The 22,352-nt window shown below is 44.2% G+C and overlaps 1 protein-coding gene across 4 annotated transcripts in view; it reads left to right on the top strand.

The window, feature by feature from the left end:
• Window positions 1–1,564: 1,564 nt before the first annotated feature.
• Window positions 1,565–22,352, top strand: part of GTF2A1 (general transcription factor IIA subunit 1) — a 30,309-nt gene continuing 9,521 nt past the window's right edge. The window contains exons 1-6 of one of the 4 annotated variants that reach the window (XM_075103653.1): window positions 1,565–1,642; window positions 3,683–3,769; window positions 14,690–14,791; window positions 16,513–16,720; window positions 18,990–19,054; window positions 21,210–21,285. In XM_075103653.1, the coding sequence (XP_074959754.1) occupies window positions 3,740–3,769; window positions 14,690–14,791; window positions 16,513–16,720; window positions 18,990–19,054; window positions 21,210–21,285 (481 nt within the window). In that variant the 5' untranslated portion in view covers window positions 1,565–1,642; window positions 3,683–3,739. Of the gene's footprint in view, window positions 1,702–3,682; window positions 3,770–8,496; window positions 8,703–14,689; window positions 14,792–16,512; window positions 16,721–18,989; window positions 19,055–21,209; window positions 21,286–22,352 lie in introns of those variants that run through there. The other 3 variants (XM_075103652.1, XM_075103651.1, XM_075103655.1) reach the window with 3 other exon arrangements.

Raw genomic sequence — 22,352 nt, 5'->3', positions numbered from 1 at the left:
TTGTTCCCTGCAAATTCCACCCTGTCCTGTGAAAGGCAACCCTATGACTCATCTAGCGTGGGGGAAAAAGAAAAAGCAAAGATTCGTCTTGTCTGCCTGATGCCTCCCATGCTGGGTCCCAGAGAGGACACATGATCACCTCTGAATAGGCTGTAAAGTGTAGGGAACACCCATGGTTTTTCCATAAGAGCTGTAGCCTCTTTGCCCTTAAAGCAGCTCTATGTGATCCTCAGCAAGTCATAAGCTCGCATGGTTTGCAAGGCCGCTCACTTGGGCGCAGAGAAATGGATGTACTAAGTGGGAGGCAGTGACCCTCCGAAGTGGAGCAAACCTGCCTTGCACAAAACGACTTTTAGTTTATGGACACAGGAATGTGTGGCCGTGGGACAAACTACCGGCTAAACTACACCACAGCACATCCCTGCTTGGCGGTGGCTGCCTGTGTGCAGTCTCCCACCCTGCCAGCTATGTGAGGGAAGCCGAGGCTACACAAACACACACACGCTCCCAAAGGAATCACAGGGTTATCACGCACAACAGACCAGCACCATGCCATAGTTACATGCTGTGTTATTTGTATTCTGCCACACTCTAGGGTGATTACTTTATTCTAAGTGACCATGCGGAGCCTGAGGTATGTAAGGCTCGCAACGCCACGCTGTAGATTGCTCTGTGCAAATTTTCCTCTATGAATATTTCACTCTCCAATGACTGTATAAATCAGGAATAACTTTGCTGGTGTGAATTCAGTTTTGCTGTGGACCTTTGCACATCATAGCCTCTGGCTGGAATATATGGAAGTAATCAGTAAAAACATTTATCAGCATGCTAGGTAAAGCTTTGCTTTAGATCCATAATGTAGGACATTGCATGTACAGAGAATCTAATTGGAATTTTAAGTGCAGATTTTTTGTTACCTGACTTCTTTGTTGCTCAGCTTAATGGATCAGAGCCAGCAATATTTTGGCTGTTGTCAGAACCTCATCACAGTTGAGTAGCTGAGATTCATAACAGTTGCAGTCCAAGTGATTAATGTTACTACTTAAAAAGCACTTGAGCAAGGTAGCACTGACAGAATGTATAACTTGAAGGTACTCCTTTATCTCACGCTCTTGCAGAGCAGCTCTAGCCTTCAGAATTTTAGGGGCTTTTTTTAGCTATTTAAGAATCAGTACTCTGTATTCAAATTACGATTCATTCAGTCTGTAGAGACCTAGCATTAGGCCAAACATGTATACACATGCAAAAAATAAAGGGGTGTTCTCTGCCCTAAGACCAGTAATCTTCCTACCACAAGCATTATAGCTTGGGGTGTGCATTTTAGTAATGGCCAATTCTTCTTCAATAAAAGGATGCCTGGAGACTTTTCTACATGACAAAGCATTTGGCAACAGTGTTGTTTTGAAGCATTTCCTCCTCTGGTCACTTATTTCTACTCCTGTCAGCTCTTTCAGTTGCAGTAACATGTCTTTTGTGGGGCTGCCCTATGAACCAGATCAGGAAACTGATCCAGGTTAAAAATTAGCCAGCACAGGAAAAAAAAAAAAAAAAAAAAAGCACAGCAAGGAACTGGCACAACTGCAAAAGCAGAGCGTGGTGGTGGCACAGGGACGGGACGAGCACACGGTGGTATGGGAAGGAAGTAAGGATGCCTGGAATCTACATTATCACTGAATGCTTGGGGGTCGTGGGAATGATGGGGTCAGTGTCTCAATTAAGTTTTGCCTTTATGAACTAAGCATAGTTTTGTCAACCAGAGATATGAAAGAATCTCTGATCCACCAATCTATGACAGCAGAAACCTCTGCTAAGGTGTAAATAAATGCAGCACATGGCAACAGCCTAAAAACGAGCTTGTGTCCTCCTCCAGCTGTAACTGAACATTGACTAAAACCAGCTGTTATAAAGACCATGATGCAGCTGTGTGAAGGGATTTTTTTGAGCATGGGCTGAGGGAGGCTAAAGAAAGTGAATTCTCTAAGCAGAGGAGGCACAAGTGATCCTAGAAAAGGAATAGTTTTGCAAAATCTGACATGGGGTTTGTGTATACAACAGAGAGGGAAATGTGATTGTGCTAGAGGAGAAATAGTGTTGAGAGGAGAGGCTCTAGCAGTTAGTGGTAGCTTTAGAAGAAAGTCTTCTGATGGGGTACAGGCCTCTGGGTTTTGTGGTGGTGTTCCTCAGTCTGCAAAGGCCTGAGAGGTCTGTTGGACATGTATGAGGACAGGAGTTACAGTAATGAAACCACCGTAGTAGCTGCTTACCTGTTAATGTAGTCTTAGGTGAAGATGCAACTTATGTATTTTGTTTCGAGCAGGGAAGATGGCTTTCTAATGTTGGTAGCTCTGTGGCTTTGAGTAACTTGGTGCATAGTTTTATTGTGCTGTTTAGGTGTGCCCTAATGGGAAATGTATATATATAACTTGTTTTCAAACAATTATATGTATTCTAACAGTAAACAGTCTTAGTCTATATTAAAGAAAAATTCTTTGTGCTTCCTATTTTGCTTGAGTAAGCACTTGGTAAGAGCAAAGAAGGCCCGAGACTCTCTAGTCATGAAATAAAAGCTTAACGTGTAGCAAGCTACTCTGAAGGCCTTGCTTGCTCTAGCACTTGAAGCTGAGAATTTGCTGAAACATTAATATCTTCCCTCTGAAAAGTCCCTAGGGACAAACCACGACTCTGTAAGATGATATGGTTTGGTTTTCTGTGGGCTGTGAGGAGGGCAGTTGAATTGTGCCTATGTTAGGCCCTTAAAACTGGTGTTACTGTGCTTTTGTAAAGCGTGTTGCTGTGCTTCAAATTCTAGATATGAAAGTAAATCCAACTAGAAATATAGAGATGCATTGGAATAAGGATGATGGGAACTATTTTATTCCATTTATGCTTTGCTTAAAAACTTTTGGAGTGTGGGGGGGAAATCTAGTGCTAAAGGCAAGAGGGGGATATGTTTACTGGCTTTTGTTTCAGGCTACTAGATCATGGTGAGCAGGCTGTTAGAAGGAAATGTCACTCAATACATAATTTTTAATACCTTTTAACTAAAGAATGTTTATGCAATACCTGAACAGTGTCTGAAACTAGTATCATATAAGCTCTGTTATGTGTCAGCATCTCTTCCAGTGCCAGCTGCATTCAGGAAATCTTTGGTATGATGTGTCTGTTGTTAACTTCTGCCTCTGCCCAAAGCTTTGGTTTGCAGCTTGGGCCACTTACTATTATTTCTGAGCTCTGCTGGGAGCTCAGAAACCCAAACAAAAAAACACTCCCCCCAAACCCCCATTTTCTCAAATTTTATTTAAGATTCTATTCTCTCTTTGGTACAGTAAGTGGAAGCAGTGAGAGCAAGCTAAACATAGAGGTGAACATAAGCTCTAAACTCACAATGTGTGAGCATAACTTCCAGCAGCTTTCTCCCATTAACATTTTCTAGACCGACTTGTTTCTGTGTATGGTCCTGTTTTATTCTTTTAATGCATGCTGTTGCAATTTAAAGCTAAATATATATCTCCTCACTCTTCTGCAAGACTGTCATTTCAGAGATCGGGGCAGAAAGTTTACTTGACTAATAATAATACTATGTTGCCAAAGCCTTCTGACAAGTGTTCAATGGCTTAGCTTGTTTTTAAGGAAAGAGTGTAAAATACTGAGTGAAAATGGTGTGTTGTCTTCATGCCCACAGTGGGAGGCTTTGCCCACACGACTACAACAGCAGACTTACGACAAGCAGACAAGACTTATGATGACAAATCTGGAAGGCATGCTGACGGTAAGCCTCATTCTGTTACCTACTTTAAGGTTTGCACTCTTGTAATATGGTTAGGACCAACTTTTGTTTTCCTTGTTTAACTGCCCCACCAGGGGAAGGGGATCCAGTTGACACTGATCATGCTTAACAAGCTTTTCTGTTGTTTCAAGAATGAAGAAATTATAAACCACTGTGTCAGCAACACCTCACACTATGTACTCTACGGTTTGCTGTACGATCAGGAATGTTTTCAAAGAAAAATGAGGGTGTTCTGATACTCATTGGGTGTTGATTTCTCCAGGTGTAGGACATCAGGCTTAGTCACGCTCTGCTCTTGGGAGGCAAAAGAGTAGCTTCAGATTATTATTTTTTTTACCATTTTCAGATGAACCAAAAAACTTCCATTTAAAAAAAACCAGAAACAAATAAAAACTGAAGATCACAAATTTAATGTGTTTGACTTAGCATCAAGATTCTGTGGTTCTTCTTTTCAGCTGAATTGCTAGCTGGTGGCTTTCAGTGGCAATTGCAGGTACTTATTAGCCCCTTTGAGTTTCTAGATTCAAGCGTGTCCCACCCCTTCCCCCATTAGTGAATACTTATACATCAGAATACCTTTTTCAAAGCTGTGCTTTGAATAACAACACATTAGTACTTGCCAAAAAGTTTAGAATGGAAGTGCAATCAACCTAAAAATCATACTGAAGAAAATGTATTCCCTACTCCACCCCCTGCACGCTTCTTACTCACAAGTGAAAAAAAATCACTGTTCTAAAAGATGTACTTCACTGTTGGACCACAAAGGAGATGAACTAAAACCACCTCCATTTCCTAGACCCTTCATGTTAATTTATCAAGTTACTGTCGCAGTAGTAAGTCACTTGCTCTTCTGAGGAGAAGCAAGGGACGCTTCTGGTACTAACAGGACAGAGTCATCCAGATCACATGATGTAGACTGTGTGCCTCCGAGTGCAAAGTGCTGGCCAGGAAGGACGACCTGTTTGTCTCAAACATTTGGTAGAAAAATATAGATGATCGTGCCTAGGATTGAATGGGAACGTTTTTATTTTACTTCTTCCTCTAGCACACCAAGGATCAGCTTTTGATTTTGTGCACAAATGTGCTTTTTTCCCTACACTATCCCATCTTTGGCACAATTTTTGTGGTAAGGGAGAAAGTCTACCCAAATGTGATTGTCTTTGCTCTGGGTATAATGCCCATCATCACTGTTGAGTACAAGTCTAGACAGTACAATGGCTAAAGTGTCCAGCCAATAGTCAAGCTGACATTATTGCTAAACCTGGTGAAGCCACCCTGAGTTGTCAGTGGTAGAAACCTTAGGGTCAATGACCTGGATGGTGGGATAGAGTGTAACCTCAGCAAGTTTGCTGATGACACCAAGCTGGGAAGAGTGGCTGATACACCAGAAGGCTGTGCTGCCATCCAGCGAGACCTGGACAGGCTGGAGAGCTGCTGGGCCGAGGGGAACCCAATGCAATTCAGCAAGAGCAAGTGCAAGGTCCTGCCCCTGGGGAGGAGCAACCCCAGGCACCAGCACAGGCTGGGGGCTGAACTGCTGGAAAGCGGCTCTGCAGAGAAGGACCTGGGAGTGCTGGTGGACAACAAGCTGACCCTGAGCCAGCACTGTGCCCTTGTGGCCAAGAAGGCCAACAGTACCCTGGGCTGCATTAAAAGGAGTGTGGCCAGCAGATCGAGAGAGGTTATCCTCCTCCTCTACTCTGCCCTGGTGAGACCACATTTGGAGTACCGTGTTCAGTTTTGGGCCCCCCAGTTTAAGAAGGACAGGGAACAGCTCAAGCAAGTCCAGCAGAGAGCTGCCAAGATGATCAGGGGACTGGAGCATCTCCCTTATGAGGAAAGGCTGAGAGACTTGGGTTTGTTCAGCCTGGAGAAGAGAAGGCTGAGGGGGGATTTCATCAATACCTATAAATACCTAAAGGGTGGGTGTCAGGATGATGGGACTAGGCTCTTTTCAGTAGTGCCCAATGACAGGACAAGGGGCAATGGGCACAAGCTGGAACAGGGGAAGTTCCACCTCAATACGAGAAAAAACTTCTTTCCTGTGAGGGTGCCAGAGCAGGGGCACAGGCTGCCCAGGGAGGCTGTGGAGTCTCCTTCCCTGGAGACATTCAAAACCCACCTGGACGTGTTCCTGTGCCCCCTGCTCTAGGTGTGCCTGCTCAAGCAAGGGAGGTTGGACAAGGTGAGCTCCAGAGGTCCCTTCCAACCCCTACCAATCTGTGATCCTGTGAGAAGGAAGAGAGACAGGATAACACACAAACTTAACATAATTCATGCCTTACTGGCAAACAAAAGAGAATGCTGGCAGGTAAATACAGTTACCTATAACAGTAATGCTGTTATGTAGCTTATGCCTACTGATGCTATCCGGATTATCAGTGTTGCTACTGCACTATACATAAATGTGTATGTTATTCCAGTCTAACACAATGCTAAATGAAGTAGAATCCCCAAACATTGATACAGCAGGCAGCTGAAATGCTGGGGAAAACCAAGGTGAACAGACTTCAGCAAGCAGTTAACTAGCTTGCTCTCCCCAAGCAGCAGCTGAATTGCCATGAATTAGACGGACGATTAGTCTGACTCAGTGGGGCATTTCTCACAAGGGCTTGGTTTTCTTCACAACAATATTCTTTAGAGACACTCAGGAGGTTTGCAGTGCTGCACCACCACTTGATATTGGTGCCTGAGAAACTGTGATAGAGCTACGTGCACAGGCGTTACATTCTGGGAAGACAGTCTGCTGAACTATGGAAAGGAGCATGATACCAGACTAAGCCATTACTGCTATCATGCTCCTACGTTAAATTTTTTAATTATTCAGTGAGCCACTCTGAAAAACAGGGAGGAGGTTTCAGGGGAGGAAACTGTAGCTATCCAGTGCCTCGTGTGAAAAAGAGGAGGGGTATGAATGACAATCTGATTCCTTCCTGGTGGCGTGCCAGTCACTTCAGCAGTTTCACTTGACAGCAAAGTACAAATTCTCTGTGAGAAATTACTAATTTCTTATCGGAGGCGTAACACTAGCACCTCAGTCAATCCCCATAGTTCATTCATCAGACCATGAAGTATGGCTTCTGAGGGGGCAGACCCTCTTCAGCCCTCTTGGCTGCGCTATGCAGGTGGAAAACTCCAGCAAAAAGGTGGAGGTTGACAGCTGGGAGTGGTAAAACTTTGTAAACTATTCTATTTTTTGGCCAGGGCTCTAGCAGTATGCACAGTTCATCACCTGGCCAGTCGTGTCCCTATTAAAAGTCCATACTCCAGAAGGGAAGGAGGTGTTCATTTCGATAGAAATGATGGATTTAGAGGGAAAGATTTAGATGGAAAAAGCCTCTGGTGCTCTCTACCAAACTCCTTCCCATCAAAAGATATCATGACAGGCGTCCCCTTGTTGCTTGTGCTAGTTAATAGGTTCAGGCTGAAGGTAACAACAAAAGTAGTCTGTAGTGCACTATCGCAGTGTTGGTTGAGGAGATGTAACCTGCTATACCATGTGTGTGCCAAGTCAGAATCCAGTGTAATTTTTCATTTATGCTTGAGTGGGACTTACACAGATGATCTACTGGCGAAGACCTGAGGGATGAGCAGGGTTCAGAAGTTGTGCTACAAAGGACTGAGCAAAGGTGGCAGTGAAGTTAACTTTGATGGAACAATAATCATGGTTGAGATTTTCCTCTATTACGTGCATCTTGTAGGTTGTCACAGAGAAAGGGGACAAAGAGAGAGAATGGAAAAGGAAGAGAAGGCAACAAAGAGGGGAAAATGGAAGTTAAGTCAGCTGGAAGGGCTCTGACAACTCCTCAGGCAGCTGAGACATCCTGTTGCCACCGTTTCTGCTAAAAGCAGTGATTTTGCAAATTGGTGTGCACCCGTGGGCCACAGTGAGTCCCTGATGGAGGATGTCAGTAGTTTCCTAAGATTCTGCTGCCTCCCTCTTCCTGCGCAGCTCTGGGCTCGGTTACCGGCCTCGGTGGTGGCCCAGAGCCGCCCGGAAGCGCTCCAGGGACCGCGGCCTGCAGCCAGTGGCCCCATGGCCCAGGGGCCCTTTGTTTTAACTGCCCGCGAGTGGAGGCACCGGCGCTGGCCAGGCAGGGGGAGGGACCCCCTTCATCTGGGCTGGGAAGAGGAATTTCTGCCCTGGAGCGGGCTGCTCTGGGTGCGGTTTGTGACTGCCGAGGGGGGAGCAGCTCCCAGGGCTAAGCCGAGCTAACGCTCCCCCAGCCTGGCGCCGGCCGCGGCCGGCGGCGCGACCTGGCTCCCTCCACAGGCTGCCGCCCCGCGGGAGCTCGCGTCCCGCCTCCAGCCCTCCCTCCTGGCCGGGCCCGAGAATCTCAGCCCCGCGCCAGCGGGCCCGGGTGCTCCTCAGCGGCACCGCCTTCCCACGTCCCGCCCGGCGGGCGCCGTGACACCTCGCGCGGGGAGGGGCGGGGCTCCCGGCGGAGATTTCCGCCTCGGTAGGCCGCGCTGCGCGGAAGTCCGACTGCGCCACCCGGCACAGCTACTTCCGCCTCGGTAGGTGTCATGGCGGCGGGGCGGGCGCCTCACGTGACGGCGGCGGGCCCGGCGCGGCCTCGCGCGCAGCTCTCGCGGTGCCTCGCCGCCCCCCGCCCCCCCCCCCCCCGCCCGCGTCCCCCGCTCGCCCTGGCCGCTCGCGCAGCTGCTCGGCTCTCGCTATATAAAGGGGCGAAGCGGGCAGAGCGGGCGGCTGGCGGCGGCGGCTGCAGCCCCGGGGCCGGCGAGCGAGGCCGGGCCAGGCCGCGGGGCCGCCCGTGAGCCGGGGCGGGACGCGCGGGCTCTGGGGGGACGCAGCCGGGCAGGTTTATTGTTTTAGGGGCGACTCCCCCCCCCGCGGTTGGGGGCGTCCCGGGGGGCTCGGGACATGGCGAGCTCGACTAACACAAACCCCGTGGTAAGGACCGGGTCGGGGGGCGAGGGGGGCCCCGGGGGCAGCGCGGGCGGAGGGGGTCGGCGGGGCCCGCCGCCCCCTCCCCCGCGCTCCCGTCCCTCCTGCTGCCCGCCGCGAGCGGTCCCGGCCCCCTCCCCCGGCGGGCAGGGGCGGGCGGGGGGCGCGGGGCAGCCTCTCGCCCGCGGCCGGGAGCCAACTTGTGGCGCTCGGCGGCGGGGAGGAGAGAGCGGAGCCGGGGGCGGCGGGAGCGGGGCGGCGGGGGCGCGGGAGGGGGGAGGGGGAAACGGGTGGGTGGGGGGCGGCGGCGGCGGCGGGGTGGCCCGGCTCGGCGGAGTCCCGCGGGGGAGGCCGGGGCCGCGCCGCCGCCCGCGGCGGGCTGGGGGTCCGGAGGGGCGGGGGTGGGGGGGCGCGCGCCGCCGCCGCAGGGAGCCGCCCGGGGAAGGGGCGAGAGCCGACGGCGGGGGAGCGCGGGAGCTGCCGCCCGCCCCGCCGCCGACCCGGGGCGAGGGGAAGCGGCGCCCCAGCCAGGTTTCGGTTTTGTGGTGTCGGTGGCGGCGAAGCCCGCCCGAGCTCCGCTGGAGCCATTTTATGTTGCTTTGTAAGAAGCAGACGATGGTTGAAAAGCACTTCGCCCAGCCCGGCCGGGTCGGCTAAGCCAGGGTAAAGCCCTCAACTTCTCTCCGGCGAGCGAGGCAGTATTTATTTTAAAAAGAGGAAAAAAAAAAAAAAAACAAACAACCCTCTCCCCCCGTTGCCTTCTCGTGCTTTCTGCACCGTGGCGGGTGGCTCGCTGCTGCACTTGTACTCCCGGAGGTTCGCCACAAGCAGTCACACAAACCGGCGCAGCCACCGAGCCCCCCGGCCGCCTCCGCTCCACTCCCCCGTGCGCGCCCCCCGGCCGCGACCCCCGCCCCGAAGCTCTGGAGGAGACAAACCCGGCGTCCCGGCGGCCCCGCGGCGGGCTCGGCCCCCTTGTTTGTGGCGCTCGGATCCATCATGGCTTCCCCCGGCCTTTCTGTCTCCCTGCTCCTTGTGTTCCTCCTCCCTGTGGCTGCCCTGTTTATATAGAGCTATTGCCGCTCTCTAATATAGACTCTGCTCGGATGGGAAGGTGCTTTCCAGCCCCACGTCACCGCCTCTCCATTTAAACACCACATCAGCCTTTAAATAGGGAGCGAGGCGCGGAGCGCGGGCTGGGAGGTGCATGCGGCCGCGGCGGAGGCTGCCGGGCGGGCGGGCGCCGTGTCCCTCGCGTCCCGGCCGGGGTCCCGCCGGCTCGCCCTGCCCTCCCCTTCGTCCCCGTCCCCGCCGGCCTGCGGGGCGGTGGTGCTTTCTGCCGGCTGCGGCGGGCGGCTCCGAGCCGGGGTAAATGCACTTTCACTTGCTCTTACGCATTGCACAAAGGCAGTTTTCATCTTCTCCTGCGTTTTGAACTGTGTACCTTTTTCTTTTTTCTTTCTTTTTTTTTTTTTTTTTCCTCTCTTTCTCCTGTCCCTAGCATACAGCTAGCACATCTTCCTGTGCTCCCATAAGCTCTTCGAAGCAGTTTTTCTGCTGGGTGGGGAAAGTAGAGTTTAAACGGTTCTTACCCAGTACGTCAAGGAGGGATGTGGTACTTATTTTATGGCGCTTTGCCAAGGTCTGACTACAGCTGTTGCCCTAAAAGTAACGTTAATGTTAGCATTTTGGCTATGGGTCATGGGCTGCAGATACTACTCAACAATTTCTGTGCGTGTCTGGTGATTGAAGGGTACAAATATTTTATTACAGTCCAGACCGAGCAAAGGTTTTAGACTTTTCACTAATATTTGGTTTAATTACAACATTTGGTATCCTGTAAAACAGTATCCAAAAGAAAATGCAAAGCATCCTGGTTTTCCTTTCCAAATCTGAAATTTTACAGACCTACTTGTGAGCTAGGGTCACACAATTGCAAAGAAGCATCGGTGTTTTGACACTTTGTCAGGTTTTGTATCAGAAAACTTTAGGAAAGTAGTCGGCCATTACATGCAGGGCAGTTACTCAGTGGGATGCGTATTGAATCTGTGTGGTCTGAATCTGTTGGCTGTCCTTCTGTTTATAAACTTACGGCTTTATTTTTTGATTGCAAGAAAAGGATCTGTTTCTGTATAATAAATTAGAGGTTTTGCTTCTCTTTTATGACCGAGTGAATACTGAGTAGCAAGATACATACATATATTGCATAATCTCTAGAGTACTTGTAAATATCTTTGATTCAACAATTTACTGAGACTTGCTTTCCCTTGGCAGTGGTTCTGTACTGGCATAACTTCTGTAAAGTTCTTTTGGAAGGTGTCTGTGTTTGAGTATTGTGTCTGGAATAGCAAAAGGCAAGCTTAAAATGAGCCTGCATCAGATAGGCATGCTTTAGGCTAATTTTCAATTAAGTAGTTAAACCTTTCAATAGTGCATGATCAGCTTTGTCAAATTCAGGTCTCAATAGCAAGGATCGTGATGCTTACCCGAGGGTTACCGAGATGAATAGGAGAATTTTTGAAGTACTGCAACCAGGTGATAACTTCAGGAAGCTAGGCTTTCAGCTCGATGTGTTGTTAGCGTCATGTCAGCATCTGATCAAATATGAATTTCTAGAAATCTGTTCTTCCTAATAAAGGACAAATATAAGACATTAACAGTTAATATGCAGTGTAAGATTTTGTAGGTAACAAAGGTAATTTATTTGTAAAAGCCCCTGGCAACATAATAAAAGCTCTAATTTTAATGCTTACAGTGTAGATTATGCGTGTTACTTCTTTTTATGTGCATCTTTGATGTAATTGTGACTAAAACTAGTTACCTTTACAGTGTCCCCTTCTAGCTGTCATACAGCTAGCTTCCAGCTGTAACTGCACAGACAGGAGAAAGATGAGCGGTGTTTCAGGGATAACTGCAGAAGCAACCAGGAACAAACTGCTGTCAAATGCACAAAGCGTGCCATGTTATACCTCTCCATAAAGTCTTGGTTATTGGAAACACAAACTGCTGAAATCGCAAGTGTTTTGATAATAATTACAGAGATGCAGTTTTTGTACCCTTGAAGCTGAAGGAATGTAGGAAGTGTAAGCCCCCAAAGGCATGTGGCATTTCTTAAAATAGCTTGCTAGTTGCTCCTCGGATTTGGAGTGCATGTGTGTGTGTAGCAGTCTCACCATACTCGGAGTTTTCTTTACAAGATGCATAGAGAAAGTGAAATATAATTGTTCCCTTATGTTCCCAGAGGGGGAAGTACTAGATTTCAAATCTTTTCTATGTGTTTGTGGTTGTATCTAATAAATGAGGAATTTTAATTGTTGTCTTTAACCTATAGCAAGTGTTTGGAATAGTGTTTATTGAAGAGTGATTTGAGCATTTTGCTCTTAAAAGAGCTTGAAGTTTACAGCTACGTACTCTTTATGAGGGAGGCACTTTAATATAAACCAGATGAAAGCATGATTATTTTAATAGCAATCTTTAAAGTTTCCGTTATGTTCTCATTGCTTTCTCTGTCTGAATGCAGAAATTTATCGGAAAGCTTAACTCACCTGCTATCCCATCTTTAGACTTGTTCAGTAATTGTATTCCCATGTTTATTTTTGAGTAAGCAGTGAATGAAAAGAAATTTGTCATTCAACTCCAGTGTTTTTGGTGGTTTGTATAAACAGCCTGAGCATCATATAAAATAATGCTTAAAGCCAACACTTGGTGTATATCAAGCAACGCAGTGTGCTTCCTTTTAAAGACCAGGGCTTAAGGCTAGTTTGTAATTTTACTGGATTTGCCTCTGCTGAGGTAGGAAAAGAGCATTCTGTGATATTCTTCAAAATGCTAGTGTGGATGCCTCTTGAAGGCATTGCTGCTCCCTCTGTGGAAGGCTCTGCATCTGCCTGGGCTGGATGTTCAGTAGGCGTGTACACAAGAGAATATTTTCAGCTGGACAGGATTTTTGAGTATTATGTAAACATATATAGGTAACATCAAACAGACACTGTTTCATTATGTGTGCAGATACTTCTCTGTTTCCTTTCCTCTAATAATACAGCCATGAGCATATCATATGTTGTGATACTGCATGATTAGAACAGTGGCCAAAAATTCTGACCCATCTTTAGGTCCACTGTGTGGCTCACGCAGAGATACATGCACGTACAGACTGCTTGTGGGTTCGTTGACCTGCATTGCACTAGGCTCGCTGCACCCCTGTGGTGCTCTTGTCTTTTGGGGGGTTTAGTCGCTTGCTTGGGGTACTGGAAGTTGTGCGGAAGGACACTGTGTCAATGGCAGAGTGAACATATATGCTCTTAACCTGCCTTTCTGCTCTCTTGCTCAACTAATGCTGGACACTAGAAACCAGTATCCTGCTCTTTGAATTTTTTTTCCCTTACTACACAGGAAAGAAAGGAAATATTCCCAAGCAGGCTGTTGGGCTGTAGTTGTTGTAACTGAATGTTGATATTTTTTTTCCTAGGGCTTTATAGACTGAGGAGGCTTTGTGAGTAAACCTTACAAAAATGCCTGACTCTGGAGATAGGAGGAGGTAACTGCTGGTGGAAATTATTAGGGCCCATTTGTGTAAAATCTGTCTTATCAGAAAAGTGGACCTAACCTTGATGCAGGTTTTCTGTGTGTGTATTGGAGACACAGCCCTCCTGTAGTGCCCAACCCACTGCATGAATACAGAATGATTCTTTTACATATATACAACATATCTGAGGTGTGTGGCATCATTTGGGATTTGTTGCTTGAGGAAGTTAGAGAATGGGGTAGAAGAAGATGCCAGTGTACAGAAAGTTGTAGCTACTTCCAGATCAGTTCAAAAACGGTCTACCCCTAGCCCGAGGAACAGCCTTGGTCCTTAAAGTATATATGGTGCACAGGCTGCAGATTGATAAACCCTAATTTAGAGCGTGTAGTGCTACCTTGCAATTAGATAGCACAGGTGTTTAAACCCAGCCAAAATAACATTGAGGCTCACAGGTATGTAGAGAGGTCCAAGCTGTACTGTTTAAAAGGTACAGCATGTGTATAGGACAATTATCCTATGGTCCTATGAACTAAATTTTGTGCTTTAATTGATAAGGTCAAGTATTTATATCCTCTTAAAAATTCTACCCACATTTTAAACGTCACAAAATGGTTGAGGTTGGAAGGAACCTCTGGAGGTCATCTTACAACCCCCAGGCACAAGGAGGGCCACCTAGAGCCAGTGGCCCAGGACCATGTCGAGAAGGATTTGGGTATCTCCAGGGGTGGAGACTCCAGAACTTCCTTTGGCAACCTGAAGTTAACTGACAATTCATTTTATCATTGACAGTTTAGGCATGAAATCAGTGTCATAGAATAATAATGTATTTGTAGTATTTCCCCCTGAAAATTTTCTAATGTAAAAACATAAGTACTGATTGAAAACAGAAGCCTGTTTAGCCTAATATCTTGTCTTCAATAGTTTCTGTAAACAGATGTGTGAGGAAGAAGAGGACATTCACATGAACGCTTCCGGTTTTCTGAGCTTTCAGCATTTTTCAGCTCGAGATCATTCTGAGCCATATTTGGTTCCTGTTGAACGAGCAAGCACTAATAAGTTTCTTCTCTCTGTATTTATCTAACGTCCTTTTGAACTTTTAACGTTCATCGAAGTGAATATTTTGCACATATGCAAATGTTTTTGCATAGTCAGTATCTACATTGGCAAGAAGAAAACAAATTTAGTGAATTAAAAACAATCTCCTTTTCTCTGTTTTGAATTACATTCCTCATGGCTTGAAAACTTGTGTCATAGTTGTCATGAAAGATAGCCAACAGTCCCTTCCCTTTTCACCTCATTTGAGCTGTTCTTGCTGATTTATACCTCCTTGGATGTTTTAGTCACTCAGAAACATGCAATGTATTCTGTAATGCAGTTTTCAGAGTTTGTTTTTTTGGAGGAGTTCTTATTTTAACGATAAAGTGATAATTTCTTTCAAAACAATGCTGACTAGTTTTTTTTTTTAAAGCCTAAATTGTACAAGTCTGTAATTGAAGATGTCATCAATGATGTCAGAGAAGTTTTTCTGGATGAAGGAGTGGATGAACAAGTTCTTATGGAACTCAAAACAGTAAGTTGCAACTTACGATTTTTTTTTTTTTTAAATAGACCAATACAGCAATTGGTTTTTGGATCTGCTTACTGTTGTACACAGTAAAAATACTAATTTTCAGTTAGCTCAGCATTGTATTAATCTGCCTATCTGTAGCCCAATATCATTTGAATTACAGTGCTATATAGAAAGATCTGCTCGCCTAGTTTACTTCCCCTAATCTGGCATGTCAAACTTGACATAAAATAACAGCAGGCATCTGAATTCAATGTTGTTCAGTCCCTGAAACATTATGCCTTTAAAAAAGAAAGGGGAGATTCTGTTTATTTTAGAGGCACGCAATTCTTAGGGTTTCTCTGCAGGAAAAATAAAATGCCTGCTCGGCTTGATGTTTGTGTCGTTCTGAGGAAGAGGAGTTGCATTGTCAGATGCATTGTCAGATTTTTCATGTGTGGTTTGTAGAAGTATTGTTTTTGGGGGGTGGTATGTAATAAATTGCACTCTGTGCATCACACTATTCTGAAGCTCTCAGCTTCAGAATTGTTTTACAAATAGTGTGTTAGAACTGTTACTAAGGGTCCAAAAGAAAGGCAGGTTGTTGACTGGAGCTTTAATGGACCTCCTCTGGCTTTCTTCAAATTATTACTGAGTAAAAGAAGCCCTTCAAAAGGGAAGAGAAAAGGCAGGAGGAGGAAGAAAAAAGTAAGGAAGAAATAAAATAAAAGGAGACTGGGAGGTAGGTGCCTGCTTATCTCAGGTGTTGAATAAGAACTTCTTCAGAAAGCCAGGCATCCCACACTCTCAGTATTTAAGTATTAAAAAACGATGAAGTGGGAAAGGAGTTTTGAGTTTGGCTAGACAGAAGCAGGTGAAGACACTTTTCCCATGAAACCATGACCTGGCTTGGTGGAAACAGAGTGAGCAATATGAGAAACTCCTTGGTGTTTGTGTCCCAGACGTGTTCTGCAAATGTTGGAAAAGACTGAATGAGGAAAGAGACAAGAAGGAGGACAGAAGTATTGAAGAAGGCGGCTTAGGGAGCCCTGAGCAGGATTTGAAATCAGGAGTCCTGGGTGCCTGTACCCTTTTTGACTTTGATATATTATGAATGCTTGCATTGCTGTCTTTTGCAAGAGCTGTTTTTTTTGCAACTGTGGCTTTTCGTGGGAGACAAGTCAGCTGATATCAAGAACTGGAGAAGGTGAATTTGGTATTGTGGTAGAAACTGTGTAAATGCTTGTACAGAGACATTGTCTTAGGTATACTGGTAGTTTCTGTTGAAGTGTGTTAAGAGGCAGTAGTCTTCAAGCAACTTTTATTGAGGAGTTCCAGGAAGAAATGGCTTGAGGAAAGCTGTAATAAGGAATTATTTTTGTGATGAAAGGTAAGAAAGAAGGTAGAGAAGTGTTAACTTGAAGGCTAACTTAAAGTTACCAGTTTCTCTCTATTGATGCTTCTGTTAGGGTTGTTATGACTCGTCCACCCTTGGAAGAAAGAAAGAATGTTGAAGTTTAAGCTTGCACTGACAATTCTAAAGGGATATTTAATTCCTCTTCTTAAAATGTTACCTCTGTGGAGTTCTCTTCAGTCTGTATTTGCCTAAGGGCTTTTTGGCTAAGTAGACTGCACAAGATAAACAGTGAAAACAAATTTGATTTTGGAGTACTGTTTTTATATTGTTACATTTCCTGTTGAGTAAAAATTGTACACAGAGATTTCTCTTTCCTTTTCCAAACTAGCTGTGGGAAAACAAGCTGATGCAGTCCAAGGCTGTAGATGGCTTCCATTCAGAAGAGCAGCAGCTTTTGTTGCAGGTGCAACAGCAGCAACAGCAGCAGCAGCAACAGCAGCATCATCACCACCACCATCACACACAACCTCAGCCACAGCAGACTGTGCAGCAGCAGTCTCAGCCACAACAGGTCCTTATTCCAGCATCTCAGCAAGGTCAGACTTACTCTATAATCTCTCTGGCAAAAGACTCTCAAGTCAGACCAACCTCTTATCATATTCTAAATTTAGGGCAGGAAGTTTATTTGATGGATAACTTTGTGTCTTTATGCTAAACTTTGTCTCTACTTGCCTCTAATGGGTCAAGAGCTGTCTTGGTGAAAAATATCTTGGTATTTGTGTTAGTCAGATACTTCAGAAGACTTTGGAAAAGCTGAATCCTCTTGGATTTTTACTACCTAACTTATACGTGCATATATATTATGTACAGAATACATGACTTTCAGATTCTGTCAAAAATCCATTAGCAGCTCTGAAATTTCTAGCCAATATACATATGCAGTTGACAGTTTAGTCATGAGGTAGTAATGTCATTAGGAGCAAATTAATTTTTAAAATATGTTATTGTTTAGTATAAGTGGGTGCTAGGACGTGAAAAATGCTTGTGTAACAGTCTGTGCAGGTTTTTCATGTTAGAACAAGTTTCAAGTGAAAAGCATATGGCTGGGTATTTTTGTGGTCTTACAAGATTGCACACTGTATAGGTGTGGATGTTCAAGGCTAGCCATAACAGTGCTGTTTCTTGTAATTATTGTCTTTGAGGGAAATGTTTTCACCAGTTAATTTCAGTTGAAAAACTAAGATAAATACTGCTGGATTTTACTGCATATATGCTATGTAAACAAATCTGCCACCTGTGAAGTGCTTGAGTTGAGTTTTTGGTGTGCTGTTCAAATTGTGGCATAAAATGTTTATCTGTGATAGTCACAGAGTTCAGTGTTTATCAGATTTCATGGATCAGAACCTCTGTTGTCATAGGCACAAAAGATAGCTATGAGTTGACTTCAAAACAGAGCTAGTGTGACAAGAACCTGTTGTTGGTTTTTTTTTTTCCCCTTGGTGTGGGAGGTTTGTTTTGTTTTGTTTTTCCTTCTTACAGTACTTCGTGTTTTGGCTGGACATAAATCAGTTTTGACTGTTGGGATGAAATTAATTTTGAGCTTAAGACCCTTAAATACATGTGGCTTCAAATGATCAAGACCTCTATTGGCTCCTTAGCTGAATAACTGTGACTGTACTGACCAGGTTTCCCTCCACTAATATGGACATCCACGTCCTCCCGTTTGCGTCTTAGTGTAGAATAAGATCCTGCCTATCGTAATACACTTAAAACTGATTTGTTGTTGCCCAATGTTGTGGCTTATAACCAAATTACAGTGTGGAGGCTAAATGAAATCAAGATATCAAAGCACTTTAATCGCAGAAACGCAGTTTTATGAATAACTTGCCTTCCCTGTTCCACGGAGGAGATGGTGTGGTAGTTCCTTGCATGACCTGGTGCAGGCCCAGAGAGAGATCAGGATGACTAGCATGGTGATTCCTGCTGTCTTGTGTGTGGTCCTGGCGCACAGGGTCATGAGATTTCCTTGGGCTCTTTTGCTCTCTGTGGGTTCTCTGAAAGTTGGAGAAACAGCGTTAGATCTTTGTGCAAGGTTGTGGGGCTTCCCTGCCCAGAATCTTTTCCAGAAACTCTGTTATTCCCAGTATTAAGTGTACTTGGTCATAGGTTTGGATGGAGAATACCTTGTCAGTGATTAGTTTGTTCAAATGGCTCTGTCATTTCCCAATTTACTGTCACTGATACTAGCACTGGCAACCTGCTTGTTCCATAGACTTGGATGCAGTTCTAGATATCAGTGGGTGGTTTCCATAGTTCAGCTATCTATTTCCTTTAGTACCCTAAAGCTATTTTGTTGTTTGGGACAGGTAGTTGATCATACTTACCTGCTTTTGCTACATTAGAAAGGCAGCATAGCTGTTAGCACAAGCTCATGATCTTCACTAACTCGACCTAACTCAAGCTAACTGCTGCATCCTGTCAACATACTTTTCATCTTGCAACAATCCTTGCCTAAATCTGTTTTAAGAGTTAACCACTGTCAATTGAAGTTTTTGGAGAGCTCCGTTACTGGACATCAGCAAGTTTATCAACTTTTCACTAATACCTTTAATTTCAGAAATACATTTTAAATCTTGCTTTACCTAAGGTCAGAGTAGGTAACTGAAGCCCTTCAAATAAGATCTGTAAAGCCAAAATAGCCATATTGCCTCTCAGAGCTGCTGTTGTACATTGTTTTGAGAGTAAAAATTTTGTTATGAAGCTCAGCTGATGTTTGGGTCATGTTCTTTCTGAGGTATTCTGGCTTGGATGTTATTTTGGGCAGGCTGTGTACCTTTCATGAAATGCCATTTTTTTTGTTTCTAGCACCTCAGCAGCAGGTTATTGTGCCAGATTCCAAGCTGATACCGCACATGAATGCATCAGGCATGGTAAGAAAAGCAGAAGTTTATGCGTGCATGTGCTGTCATTATGTAAGTTGTTTTGATTAAATAGTAAACACAAATCTGGTATTAGTCATCAGATGCTTAAAAGTCATTTAGGACACACTGGTAAAGCTGGCTGCCATATTTCTGAGTTTTGCTGCTGCACTGAAAATCTAGGAACGATAATCCAGGACTTCAGTTTTGATAATGAACCTAGGACTTACCTTGATCCTCTGCTTTAAATGTTGTTAACCAAAACTTTTTTTAATCAGAAATTGGAGTACTGTTGGTACAAATCTGCGTTACGATGTGCTCATCATATACCATCCCAACACTGTTAACTGATGCAAGCATACTGTATTTGCTAGTTGTAGGAAAAAACCCCATTAACTGCTCTGAAATTTAGGCTTACATCAAAGGAGAGATTATTTAGCAATTCACATTGCTCTTTTTCTGGTCATTAATTTGATTCACTAATTTTGTAATAGCACATAAAACTGAGTCTGGTCATTTACCCTTTTCTTGCAGTTTTTAATCTTTAGAGGTTAATTTTGGTTATCTTGTCTTGCTGTAAATGCCCTGGCTTAATTTTTTTAAAAAAATTTGCTTGCAAAGCGATGAAATCAACAGATCTAGAAGTTAAATATGTGTATTAAGACCAGAATTCATTACATTCTAACCACTTTTAAGGTAAAAACACATGAAACAAGGTTTTGTGATTAGTCAAAGCTGCAGCAGCTTGCTTAGCCTTCACTTCTCCATTACCTGCTGACCTTACTATAGAAAAGAACCTGAACTTCATTACTCAAATAGCGTGATTTACCCAGAGGCACATTAACACCTACTTTTTTTCTTCAACATTTTACAACCATTTCAATGTGATTTGTAACTTCCCAAGTCCAACAGTTAAAATTTTTTTCCTGTTTCATTCAGTTAGATCTTGTTGACGGGTGTTGCAAAAATGAGTATACCATGTTTTTAAAACTCTGCTGCTGTTGGAATTGTAAATTAATTGAATTGTAAATGTAAATGAATTGTAGACTGCAGAAGACTACCTTTCAGTAAATAGCTACAGAATTGATTTGGAGTTATTGTGTGTGTTAATTAGAAACATTTAAGTTGGTGTTAAAGAATGGATCTGACAGACCTTGAGTATCTTGAAAGGCAGAGAGTAATGAGTTTATTATCTGGGATGTGAGGATGCAGACCAGTGCTTCTCAATTTTGCTTTGTGATCTCTAATTTTGGCAGTTGCAACTACTATATTGACCAGCCAATATGGGGAGACCATATTTCCTATGAACAGGAAGTATGCATTCTACCCAGTAATGGAGTTTAAACCCTTTGTTCCTTTATAGTGGGGAAAGGGAGCCTTTTCCATAGGCAGCCAAAGTTAGACCCTTGAAATGGGGAGGCCTCTGGAGAAGTTCATCTCCCTCTGCAAGTTAAGGACTTAATGCAGATTTTTGTGTTTGGAGCTCCCACAACTGTGTTGAAATCCAGTCTCCTTGTAAGTTCAAGTCATTACCCACTGAGAGTCCTCGGCTTTCTTTTCTAACCAGCTGTCTTGAGAGAAAAAATTAGTCATTCTTTGAACAGTCAGTGCAGTACGCTCACTATATGCGTATATTCACTCAGAAGAGCTGTTTTATGTGGGACTTGAAATGCAGATCATTTACAGAATGAAGAAAAGTGCAAACCCGATTACTACTCCTTGTGAAAACAAGCAGGCGAACATGATCATTGCTTCAGTACCTTATGTTTCTTCCGATTTGTAGACCCATATCTTTGGCTGCTTTGAAAAAGTGTAAGTAAAAGTATGACATAAGCAATGCAGTCTCGTACTCTGTGAGTAGATCAGCAGAGAAGTCAGAGGAGAAGAAAAACCTGAGCTTGCAGATAAACCAAGAAACCATGTGGAGTTGGGTTAAGGTGTGATACTTAGTGACTGTTGCTTCAGTCCTTCTATTAAGGAAGAAGGAAAATAATTCTTACTTGTAGTATAATGTACAGTTGATTAATGCCTGCATTTCAATAGCTTCAGAAACTTGTGTGCAAACATTCTAAACAGCAATAAAAAGGTACCTATTTTTAGGCAGTATGTTGTGAGATGAAACAGTGGCAATAACGTCTGTGGTTAAAAAGCTTTTATTGTATTTCAGAGTGCTGCAGCCACTGCAGCTACATTGGCTCTCCCTGCTGGTGTTACTCCTGTTCAGCAGATACTTACAAATTCAGGTAACTCTCTTAACGTTGAGATCAAACAATGGTTTCGAGGGTGCTTGGGATGGAGAAATTCTGGGCTTTTACTCCCTGCTATATATTGTTAAAAAGCAGAACCTGGGAATCCACCCTTCAAGGTGGTGCAGTTTCTTCATGAGACTCTTGCTCGCTGACTTGCTCGTCTTAACAACCTTGTGGTTCTGACCTAACAGTGGTGTGGGTTAGATTCTGTGCAGGTTTTTCCCACTTCTTAGACAAGCGCATGAAGCAAGAAGACAAGCATTGCTATCTCTCCCCTTTGCATATTTCTGAGCTTTGTGATGCATGATCTGATCACAGATACTAGACTGGTTATAAAAGGGCAGGATCACTTCATCTGTGACTTCAGATGAGGAATGTCTTAAGGTTTCTTGCACCTGCTAAGCACACACAGTGGCATTTCTAATTTTCTGGCAATGTTAATTTTATTTTAGGTTTATCATTTTTAAATACTGTCATGCTGTACATTTAGAACACAATTAAATGTTATTTTTATGAACAGCATATCTGATGCTTCATGCACTTCTGTATTATGCTCATTTTATAAACTTGATTGTAGACCTGTTCTGCGTTGAGAGTAAAGATCTGAGAAAACTAATTTTTTAGAATCAGTTGCTGCTTTTGCCAGAGTAATTCATCTAGTCTGCTCAGAATCACCTGGAACTTAACCTCCCTGCTTTAAACATTGGAATGTTTAATGGATATGTAGTTGAAAAAAAATTTAAATGTGTAGCTGTTCTAGAAATTAAAATCTTTCAAAGTTTTAAGGAAGGGCATCTGTGCTTGTCAGCATAGAGTAATCTGTGGCTCACATTTGTTACTTTGGTTACATTTGTAATTTTTTTCCTTCAGTTACAAATATTTATAGTATGTTTTCTGAAACAAGGGGCTAGGGTAATGCCTTCTTTGGGATATATTTATATATTTCAGTAAATAAGTCTTTGTGTTTTGCTGTGGAGGGAGAACAGGAAATAACGTCAGTCTTTGAGGGAAATGTATGAAGTTCGGGATTATTTTATTTAATTTCTTCTCTCTGCTATCCT

Source organism: Phalacrocorax aristotelis, chromosome 9, assembly GCF_949628215.1.
Source record: "Phalacrocorax aristotelis chromosome 9, bGulAri2.1, whole genome shotgun sequence".
Lineage (NCBI taxonomy): Eukaryota > Metazoa > Chordata > Aves > Suliformes > Phalacrocoracidae > Phalacrocorax > Phalacrocorax aristotelis.
The sequence above is the reverse complement of the archived record's forward strand: the minus strand, read 5'-3'. Positions and strand labels throughout refer to the sequence as shown.